The sequence below is a fragment of the Eurypyga helias genome, unplaced genomic scaffold (assembly GCF_000690775.1).
Source record: "Eurypyga helias isolate BGI_N326 unplaced genomic scaffold, ASM69077v1 Scaffold20631, whole genome shotgun sequence".
Lineage (NCBI taxonomy): Eukaryota > Metazoa > Chordata > Aves > Eurypygiformes > Eurypygidae > Eurypyga > Eurypyga helias.
The window spans coordinates 1-11,898 of record NW_010232069.1 but is presented as its reverse complement, the minus strand read 5'-3'; the positions used below and the strand labels follow the sequence as shown (position 1 = coordinate 11,898).

At 40.0% G+C, this 11,898-nt stretch overlaps 1 protein-coding gene across 1 annotated transcript; it reads right to left on the bottom strand.

The window, feature by feature from the left end:
- Positions 1–128: 128 nt before the first annotated feature.
- Positions 129–10,940, bottom strand: ZDHHC13 (zinc finger, DHHC-type containing 13; the record flags this gene model as incomplete). The annotated part of the gene is made up of 10 exons (XM_010161295.1): positions 129–264; positions 1,173–1,270; positions 2,823–2,980; positions 3,658–3,741; positions 5,140–5,233; positions 5,616–5,678; positions 6,722–6,846; positions 9,475–9,575; positions 10,348–10,481; positions 10,815–10,940. Coding segments are annotated over 10 exons (1,119 nt in total), but the record flags the coding sequence as incomplete, so codon positions are not given.
- Between the last annotated feature and the right edge of the window lie 958 nt (positions 10,941–11,898).

Here is an 11,898-nt window from a genome sequence, read left to right as displayed (position 1 = left end):
TTCCTGGCTGAATCCAGCACAAGCGATACAAATTTAAAAAAACAACTTCACAAGGATTTGTAAAAATTAACAAAATACCCGGTTTTATTTAGCTTTCAGCTCGACGGTTTTAGAAATTAAGCAAAACTTCATACAGAATGCACATTTTTCTCCTTTGCCAGATGAAAAAGGTTGTATTGCTTGGTCCAGTCAATCACGTTGGGTTTGAACATACCAAAGCAACGGCACTGAAAAAAGTCTGCAAGATTCTGGAAGCATCCAAGACTGAAAATGAGAGAAATATCCATCAATAAAATGAGCAAAAGACGACTGCAGGCATCAGAAATACACATTCACCATGAGACAGGACTTCAGATGGCAAGCTGTCAAGAAGACAGCTCTGGGAGAATAAACTAAGAACAGTTCTCTAATCAAGCATTCTTCCTTTGTTTAACTTTTACACCCTGTATTACATTTAACAGCAAGAGTAGTTCAACCCAAATACTTAAAAGTTAGTAAGATCTCACCTGTTAACACACATGAGGAAACATGGTTTTCTAGTATAACAGGGAATCCTTGGTTTTAATTTCTCTATTGAGCTAAATACTACAAGAGAAGTGAGAAAGGGGCCAGTTCATACCCTAATTCTCTTTCCAAACCTATACAACAGGAAGAAGTTCTTCCCAGTGAGGGTGGGGAGGCACTGGGACAGGTTGCCCAGAGAAGCTGTGGATGCCCCATCCCTGGAAGTGTCCAAGGCCAGGCTGGATGAGGCTTGGAGCAACCTGGTCTAGTGGAAGGTGTCCCTGCCCATGGCAGGGGGGTTGGAACTGGATGGGCTTTGAGGTCCCTTCCAACCCCAACCATCCTGTGATTCTATGAACAAATTAAAGGACATAACCCCCCATCCCCCAAATAGCACCTACTGATTACAGCCATGGACTGATTCTGGCACACCTTTTTCCTACACACACAGCCATGCAGAAAAACACAGTAGCTCTTATGCTGTTTATTTCATAGGGCAAAGAAAGTTTTCAGCAAGGAAAATGAGGTCCACTTCCTTCTTTTAGCACAACTCATAACAGGCATGACTAACACATCCGTAGTCGACCATTTTTTTGCATTTATGAAGTAGTGAAGCAGATCCGTAACGAAAAGACACATGCTTAAACACACTGTTCATTAACACCCACTTGTACGGAGTTCTCCTGAGTGAAACGGGATGCTTAGAAGAGTTTCTCTGTATCAGGAGGTTCATCCTCTCATGCGAGGTCAATCCCAAGAATGCAATCTTACAGAAGGGAAAACGTATGTAATGGTTAAAACATGAATGTCACAAATCTAAAATCTGGTGATCTCAAAAGGTACTATTGAGAAGAGAGGGAGGAAGGGAGGGGAAGAGGTTGGCAATATCTAACAAGTAACTAACTCTGCCATAATTAATGACTGAAAAGTATGTTTTTAAATGTCACTTGGACTAAAACAGAACACAGCTAGCTACGACGTGTATCCTTCCACTGAGAAGGCAAGCTTCATCAGGCTGACTGTAACTTTGCAGCTGTCTGTATAATTTAAGATCTGAGGCAGTTAAGCACTATCTCCTCAGATTTTTGTCTGCATTCTACCACATAAATTGGTAGAAAAGATCTCCCCTAAAAAGACAGAGTAGTTTAGAAAAAAGATGATGTCAGAGTCTCAACAGTAACTTCTTCATTTGCTTGATTCCATGTCCTCTTTCAGCAAGTTTCACAATGAGATTTTAATTTTTTCTGCATTTTTGCTTACTTATTCCTTTTTCTTTCTTTTTTTTAGGTTTTTTTAATCAACATAAATCTGATAAGTCCTTATAAATGGCTCCACGGTTGCTTTGCTGAATGACATGCTAGATACCATAAAGCAGTACATTTACAAATTATTGTGTATAAAACAAAGCAGTTAACCATAAATATCATACCTAGATCCTTTTTTGACCCAAGATGGTATCTCAGTGTCTCAGACATGACAAAAATCTAGCATCACACATTTAAAATTGTGGGTTTTTTCTTTTTAAATTTTAAACAAGATGCAAACCATGATTCAGCTAGGTATGCTTAACACACACTCAAATGACACATCTTTCCTGCACGCTGCTAAACAGGCTGCTTCCTGGATGTTTTAAGGCAGCTCTTCTCAATCTCATTTGTACAGACAAGCACCCTCTGAGAAAAAACACAGACAAGAAATCTGACCGTCCTCATCAGGATAAAATCCAGGTCACATATTTTGATTGCAGCAGTGGGATTTAGTACGGCCTAATGACGCACCGCTGAGCTCTGACAGAATTTTCAGTTCAGGAGTAATTGTGCTATTGAGCTTTTGTGCCTTTTTTGGGGGTGGAAAAAAGTCCAGTAAGTTCCTTGCCTTTAAATATATCTTTTTATAGGTTTGGAATTTTTGATGAGTGGTAAATCCAGTTACAGGAGTGATTTGCAGACTGGGATCCTACCTGTGCTGAGTGCAGGAGTACTGTCATTTGCTGAAGGACATGCTAGATATCATAAAGCAGTACATTTACAAAAGACTGTGTACAAAACAACGTAGTTATCTCTCATACCTAGATCCCTTTTTTCCCCAAGATGGTATCTCAATGTCTTGGACATGACAAAAACCTAGCAGCACACATTTAAACTTGTGCTGAGTTCACGAGTACCCGTGAAACTTCAAGGACTGCCCTGAGATTTAAGAAAAGGAACTAGATGTGATGTTAGTTAGTCAAGGAAAGGAGGCACAGAGTTTTTACGGGAGCAAATCATCTAAGGAAAAGTTTTAATAAGAGAGGAGCATGAGCTGAAGCAAAATAATACCTGATAAAGCTGAACAGTTAGCCACCATGAAGCCCATACAGTATGAAAACAGGCTACTGCGAAGATGTAGGAAACCCAGGGAGAACAATGTACTATCTGTGTGAAGTACGTCCATGCTCCATCTTGGTGATAACTCGTTGTGCAATGGTTGGACCAATCTGACAAGATACATATCAGTTAATTATATTTTTCATGTAGGCCACTTACGAACCAAACAAAGATTATGTGCACAGAATGAGTATTACATAGCAATATGCTCCAGAAATACCACATTTAATACATCGTGTTCCCACTTAAAAGCACCTACATGGATACGTGACTGCTTGCTATTCTGGCTGTATAATCTTTACTTCGTATGTTCCTAATTCACAGTAGGAACAGTGAAAGCACTGGCTAAGTACATTAAAACCAAAAAGAAACCTCTGCAAGTGCTCAGTATAGATACTGCCCAGTAACACAAGCAATAAAACCTTTGCAATAAAGTATTTAGAAACCTTTTTTCTGTTGCAGAAAAGGGTATCCAGACTAGAACCTGTAACCTGACCCTCCTCCACACGGCTTCCCTATTTCACCTCTAACAAAAATGCTTTCTGATATTATACTCTCCAACGGACATCCCACTAGAGCTGCATTTTAGCTTCTACTCAGCACAAACATAACCAGATATTTGACCAAAGACTGATTATGATATATTTTCACAAGGTAACATAATGGCTGAAATACAGTGTCACTTGTGCAGGTATAATTACACTTGCTGGAAATCAAATCCTGAACAATAAAGACCGTATACATGCAACCTTCAAAGCTCAGTTAAGACAAATTCATGGATACATACACAGCAGAGTTCCATACAGCAGCCAGAAACCGGTCATAGTTAAGAAAGTCAGGAACAATAGGTAGTAACGATGGTTCCCAATGCCTGCATTTGAGGCAAGGAAAGAAAGGTTTGACATTTTAAAATTCAGCTGTATTTGCATTTTCCCTTAAGTTACCAGGAATAAAATGAATCAAACCCACATCTTACTATTGCCTCTGCTATCCTCAAAGGAGTTTGACAAGGCTGATCTCTGATCAACTTCCTCCTGTAAGCCCTCCCAATTTATACAATAGAATTGGTTCTGATAAAGTCAACCAGGATTTGTCTCTTCTTCAGAGCATGCCTTCATCTGTTTTAACTAGGTGAGGACTAATTATGCAACTGCAACTCTCCCCATGCACACTACCACTGTCTCGTAAGACTGAAAAATCTAAGCTATTCAATTTAATTGTTTGACCTTTGTGTGCTTCAGAACTGCAAACCCGCGCGTTAAAAAAAAAACAAACTTGTGTCAGAGAAAGGGTTACATGAAGATAACAAAATAATTGTGTCTTTAAGTCACAATCAGCACTGCTTAAAGCTTTGAAACAATGCATCAGAAGGACGGCTCACCAGCTTGTAAATAGCAAGCACAGTAAAAGCATTTCCAAGTATTTAGCATTACAAAACAGCTACTGGCAAAAGAATAGGCTAAAATATATTGCTACAAATGTAAAGCTCTAACCTTCCTATCTTGAGCATCAGCAGTAATGAGACAGAGAGGAAGAAAGAGGGAGTTTCTAAAACTGCACCAGCACATAAAAAATGCCCTACGCGGCTATCTCAGGGCTCCCTGCTCCACGTCACTGTCTCCAACAGCAACAACAGGCAACATTAGGTCAGGACAAACGAGCCTGGCTGCGTTCTGTAGTTCAATCTCCTCATCCACAGCTACTGCACTGAAATGTCAGACTGTGCGTACCTGTCCAGTTCTTTTAGTATTTACTTTTACATACACTGACCAAAAGTTTGTCTTCTGAACCTTCTGATACTGCCTGTATCTGCAAACCCTTACAGCAGCAAGCTGCAAAATTTCACTGCCTGCCACAAGAAGACATTTTTTTCCTTACTGATTTTAAATCCAATTGCTATTCTCACTGAGCCTCCCCTAGTTCTAGTATGACATGCCTGGCAAGTAACAGTTCTGCATTCATGTTAACCACCATTTTCATTGTGTTGGACTTTTTTTTCAAGCCTCAGTCATATCCCTTGTTCCTTCCTCTCTCAAAAGAAAGAATCCCAGGCTTTTTGGCCCCTTAGGGTGACCACTGCATTCCTTTCATCATTTTAGTTGCCTTTCTATCTTCCAGCTAACTACTACCCTTTGGCATCTCTCAGTAACCCCTTCAGTATCAGCTGTGTGTTCTTGTATCACGTGTGCTCCCTCCCTCAGATAAGTATTATTTCTTCAACTTTTAAAATACGTGGCATTTTCAAGTTCGATAAAACAAACACCCTCACCTATGCACTGTCCGATCCACAAAGAATGCTGATCGTATCTGGCTACACATGAATCACAAGCAAGGCAATGCAGAGATCTCAAAGGCTTCCTTACCTAGTTGAGAATGAAGGAAAAGAAAAGAGTCATAGCAAACTCATCTATTTTGCTCAAGGTTTAGAGCATCATCTCATGGGCACCACTGTAATTTGTACAATTACTGTACAACAGACCCCCCCAACACAGATGAGAACTACACATCTTAATTTTACCAAAAAAAGATGAAAATAGTAAAAATTAATAATAATGGTATTTTATTTAGAGTCCAAGGGTCTCAAAAATCTCTTTGGTCACCGTAAAAGAAAAAAGAAATCTAAGCAATATAGAACAATCTGTGCAGGTGACACTCGCTTGACAAGCAATGAGAAAAAAGGTTTTTTATAGCAGTATTGAGTGAAAGCCCAGTTAAAAAAGGAAAACAAATAAAAGCCTCACTTACAAGACATGACGTGCAAAATGTTCTGAAGTTTAAGCAACCTGCTTCTGCGAGAGTTACAATGTTCTGAAAGACAAAGTGGTTTGCGCTTGCATTTGGATCACGTCCTCAGGGGATCTATGAAGATTTCTACATTAGGCCTTTATCACCTCATAAGCATTTCGACTGCCAAGCACTAGTAGGAATAAGTACTTGTTATTTAAAAAGGTCCAGGAGAAACACAACAAACTTCACTCAGGCAGGATTATGCATTCTCTATGTTGCCCAAACTGATAAATAATGCGAATGAAATACTCTTTAACAATGAGACAGTGTCAAGATACCAGGTACCTCTCATTTAGTCAGCCAGACTTCAGAGAGCTACTCTTCCTTTATGAGTTCTAGATAGACCACGTTTATTAGTCCTGTGGCAATAAGTTAAAATTGCAGCTTATTCTCCCTGGCAATCTGAAGAAATACAACTTCATGGAGAGCAAAGAGATCACATGCAAAACGCCTTCCTTAATCCACAGGCTGGGGAGATCAAATACTAAATTCTCTACTTATTGGTTGGCCATGATATCTTCATGCCACTCTAAGACAGAGCTAGGAAATAGCACGTGATTTTCACAATGCTTAAGCACAAAAATCGAACCATTTTACGCATCCTCAAAGCATCTGACAAAACTTAAGCTAGAAACGCTAGCCTTTGGTATGTCTTAGGAGCGTGGAGAATTGTAGGAAATCACTGTGAAAATCTCTTTCTAACCTCAGACAACTGGAGTGGAAACCATACAAAATTTGTATTTATTAGGGGAAGGTCTGTGTGAATTCCTACCACAGACACCATCAGTGGCGTGAGTCTGTACCATGTTTGGCCAAAGCTCACATTTCAGTAAGAAGATGGTGGCAAGGAATTCATGGCAGGAAGATAAAAATAAGGAAACAAGCAGTAGATCATCGATAATTTCTCCTACTATGTTGTTCAATGACAGAGCTAAAAACTCATAAAGAAAAAGCAGAGTATTTCACTGCTTTCAGGTTTAACAAAGCTGCACGTGACGATGAACAAATCAACCAAAATTACTTACATACTGCACCAGGTTAGCGCTTCCATTTGTTTCACATACCTCTTTTGTTTCTTTTTCTGACATCTTAATATATCCAGGATCAGTTCTCCAAGTTTTATAGAAATAATAGAGAAGACCCACCATGCTGAATATGACAGGGATCTGATGAATTGTATAGGTGACATGTAATATTCAGGTTAAGGAATATATTCTTACCTCTATTCTTACTTATATTCTCATATCACCACTATTTGTCAGACAAAATATTGTAAAATTAGTTTATGTTATTTTACAAGCAACATGCAAAAAGGAAAAGAATTACACTTTTATAATAGAAACCTCTCTGTCCTTCAGAGGCCATCCTATCAGAGCAGCTGAATATTCTGTCCAGTTTGAATGCTGGTGAGAAGACCTGTACGACTGTATAAACCTGCATCCCAAGCTCCCTGCCATCCTCACTAGCAGAGTGCAGACTTTGCTGTTGAATATTTTAAGGTGTAAAATTATTTCAGTGTCTTTCTTCCCCTCTCAAGTTCTTCTGTTTTATTTAACCAATACCAGTCAGCCATGCATAGCCATTAGGCTTCCAGCAGCCATGAGATGTGACTGCCGCAGGTTCTCACTCCGACTGCTTTCTAAGTCACACCCTCTCTGGTTTATTTCAGCTAAAAACAACAGAATAAATTTAGACAGAAAAATGCAACTTCAGTCACCCTGGAACCACCTTTGTCACTCAAAAATACAGGCATGCACTGCTGAACACTTTTGAAGGTAGAGGGGCAGCTACTGAGAACCCTTCTTCACTCACAGATACACTAGAAAAGCTGTGATGATGAAATGACAAATTTCTGGTCTAACTGGACACTTGCCTTCTTGCATACCCTTTTTTTCTACCCAGTGTCTCACTGTTTTAATGACTGTACATGGAGGGAATTCAGTTCTCGTGAAGTCTAGAGAAACAGACTTAAATTCAGTACTTGATATATAATTATTTGCTGTGACCTCTCTAGCAGACAAATTCTAATTATACATGAGGGAGGATATACAGTCATTAGGAACATCACATTCACACTATGGACTAAAAACATCCTGATGTCAGGTGAAAGGGGGGTAAAACATGTCAAGATGAGCTATCTCCATACAGCAAGAGAGGAGTGTAGAGCAGGGCAAGTTTCATACCAATTAGATTCAAGCACTGAACTTGAGAGTTCGGGCTTCTAAAGAACAGCCCGTGACGTCACCAAGGCGAAGACAGAGAGCCCAAGCCTGGATTCCATCTCCAGGGACCACTCAGCCACTACATACACCGCACAGTGTGAGTAATTCTTAAAAATCAAGTACCATAACCTCAAGGTTGTTTTGTCTTATGAACTAAAACCACTGCAAAGCAGCTCTAATTAAATCAAGATAAACAATTATGAAATATTGGTGCTGTCTATTTTATAGCTGTGTTTGTTACAATGCAACTGCAGGGTGCACTTGCCTAAGTCCAAATTATTTCCAGTGGGTACTGGCTGGCCTAGTTGCACTGCTGTTCTTTTTGGAGCTGAGAGAAGTCCTTACTTAGAATGTCTGGATTTTCATCCAGATGAAATACAGGTAACTAAAATACTGAACACTTTTATAACACTCAGATCTCTGCCCAGTTCCAGGAGGAAAAGACATTCATGAGGAAAAGGGCTGGGAAGTGAAATGGAAAACTATCCACTTGCTCATCTCACCAACGGTTAAACCTTCAAGAATATCACTAAGTTCACCATCTTCAGCAAAGTGTCTGACTCAAACCCCTACCATTGCAATTTTTTTCCTTTTAATTTAGATGACACCACGAAAACCTGAAAACTCCACAATGCAACACGGAATAACATGATTTCCATGTAGACAGGCACATGCATCCCCAGCGGGAATATACTTGATCAGTTCATCGAAGTTAATCCTGATAATTCTATTAGGGACATCTTAATTGGGAACAGTACAAAAGAAAATGCCACTTAAAGGATGAAGTAATTAAAAATTAATTAAAATTGTGTAGCATTATATTATAGCTGGTTTAGTAGAAAATTATTTACAGTTCCAAGTATCTCCCTAAAGGCCTTTTCATAAAACTTAATCAATAAATTAATAGATGCCCCCTGGGTATCAAAAGAGCAGGGCACTTAAAAGCGAATTCGAGTTGCTAAAACATTTTTGTACTCATCAGTGCAAAACCTCTCCAAAGAAAGCAAATGAAACGTTGACATTAATGCTCTCTACACTGAGGATACAGTGCAACCTGTGAAGAAAGAGAGAGGAGATTGGAGGTCTATCTTGGAGGGACATGTTTTTTGGGGGGTGGGGAAGGTGGTTTTGGTTTTTAAAAGCAGAAGCACAAATACCACCAGCTGTCAAATCCTTGTCATTACAGAAGGAAGAGATGCTTTGCAAATTATTGTCAGTGCTTGGGTTATCTGGCTATACTACGTGACAAAATACATTACTGAAGGAGAGTCTCAGTGAGGAAGATTAGAGCCACATGGAGATGGTAACAGACAATTAGGTTTATAACAAAGATGTTTTCAGTTTGATATTCCAGTAACATAAGAAATAGTTCAGCATTGTACACAAACATATGCTGAAGGTAAAAGAAAGTACATATTTTTAGTCTGCATATAACTTCAATCTCAAAGTTATTTCACTCCTGCCCAATGGAAGTGAACCTGTCTTACCAGACATGGAATCACCTCAGACTGCTCCTTACTATTTGCACGACCAGGCTTAGACGTATTAGGAACTGTAAGGAGCGTTCCATTGCATTTCTTGGGTATAAAGGATATCAAGCAGCAACCAGAAAAAACAGGTCACGGACATCCAAAAAACTGAACTTAGCAGAAGCGCTGTGGGAAGATACCTTAGATTCTTGAGCCCCACAAACTGCCTGAAAAAAATAGTAAAAGAAAAAATTATTTAAAAAAAAAAGTATGTAAACATAACTCCACAGAATACAGAGCATCTGTTTTTTTAAAAACTTCACACCCAGAGTATACACTTCAAGTCTCCCCAAGCAATCAAGAATTGTCCGTCAAAAGCATGCTAGAGCCGGATGTGTCAATGCAAAAATAAGAGCGACGAGTGCTCTGTTCTGGTCCAGTATGACATATCAGAAGTGCTGCAGCACTGGGGGAGAAGTGCGACCTGTCTATCTGCACACCGGCAGCACTGCCATTTCAACAGACACCAACTGTTGGAGAACTGCTGAAGAAGGCACAAAACCTGCAGAACAGCTTACAAAATCACTGGGAGGTCTGGAGGGGGAGGAATGGTTCATTAAAAGTCATCCTGTGTCACAAATGCAGAAGGAGAATTTGAGATAAAGCACATTATCTGAGCGCTGTGAACGAATATCTCAGTCTCTATTGAAGGTCTGCATCTGGTAACACTTTATCATCAAAATTAGCTAACAAGCTGCTTAAACAGCGTTTTTTTTCAAATCTTTCAGTGATGAGGAACTATTATTTTGCGCACCTAAAACCATTCAATTCCTATGGTCATTCTAGAAAGTGGATATATTTAAACCATTCACCTCCTGAGAACTGGTTGCGGAGTGTGTATCTTTTATGCTAAGTGACACTAAACTCTAAAGAGAATACTGCATTAGATATGGTGTCTACAACAATTAAATGCACATTTAGAGAGAAAAAGCCACAAACCTCACAAACAGAGCCATCCCAAATAGCAGGAAGAGAAGCAGACCTCCTTTCAAAAGCCAAGAATCAGAACTTAAGTTCATTACGTATCCTATGGCCCACATCAATGCCAAAGAAGATGCCAACAGCAGGAGGAGCTATTAAAATGATGATTGTTAATAAATAAGAAAGTATTCAAGCAGTACTTACTTCATAAGTAGTCAGTGAATGTAATAACAAAGGCTCAGGGCGGATAAGACAAGGTGACACACATCAATACCTCAAAGAGGGGGTGAGGGGGGTGGATGGGACGACACAAAAACCCCCACCCAAACCACTGCTACGTGCTTTTAAAGAATTTTATTTTTGTGCCCCCAGTTGCAGAAACCTTAGAAGATCCCCTTGTGAGAAAAAAGCTGCGTGTTATTCTGAACACAGAATGCAGTGTTTCCACTGGCTTTATTGCCATTACTTATTACTCATGAAATTACCTCGTATTTCTCTATTATTTTCAGTAACCTGTTATTTCTTCTGCTTCTCATTCTTTCTTCCTCTTTTACCATATAAACCATGAAGCGATTCAGACTTTGATAAGCAAGGTCAAGTGGTGTCTCTCCCTTTAACAACAGAAACGTTAGTTTCTTTATGCACTTAACAAATAAACTCCTTTTTTAACAGAAGTAAACAAGAAATACCGCTAAAACCAGAGTAACTTGGCAGTTACTTCTTCCCACCCTCCCCTTTTTTTTTTTTAAGGTAAGGAAAAGCTAAATTCAGAGTTTTAAGATGCTTAATCCAGTGCTTTGTGGTTGTAAAAACTGATACTTGCAACCGGATTGCATCCATTTGAGCTATCTGTTGGTCTGTCTCCAGTGACCTGAGACACTAGACTGCCTGCGAGGATATTACATGCTTACTGAAAGGGGAGGTTTCCTGTTTACATAAACCTTTTAAAACTAACCAGCAACATCCTAAGAGTCCCACACGCAAATAAAAAGAGGCAGAGGGAAAAGCTGACACGCTTAATACACAAACCCTGAACAAGTGCACTGTACAAACATACCTCTCCTATGGGGACAGGCTGAGAGAGTCGGGCTTGTTCAGCCTGGAGAAGAGAAGGCTCCGGGGAGACCTTATAGCACCTTCCAGTGCCTGAAGGGGCTACAAGGAAGCTGGGGGGGGACTTTTTACAAGGGCCTGTAGTGACAGGACAAGGGGTAACGGGTTTAAATTGAAAGTGGGGAGGTTTAGATTAGATATCAGGAAGAAGTTCTTCCCGGAGAGGGTGGGGAGGCACTGGGACAGGTTGCCCAGAGAAGCTGTGGATGCCCCATCCCTGGAAGTGTCCAAAGCCAGGCTGGATGAGGCTTGGAGCAACCTGGTGTAGTGGAAGGTGTCCCTGCCCATGGCAGCAGGGTTGGAACTGGATGGTCTTTAAGGTCCCTTCCAACCCTAACCATTCTATGATTCTATGTTTAATGCCTTTGGGTCTGGATGGTGACTCTACCACTTCCCCGGGCAGCCTGTTCCATTGCTTGACAACCCATTCCATGAAGAAGGTTTTCCTAATATCCA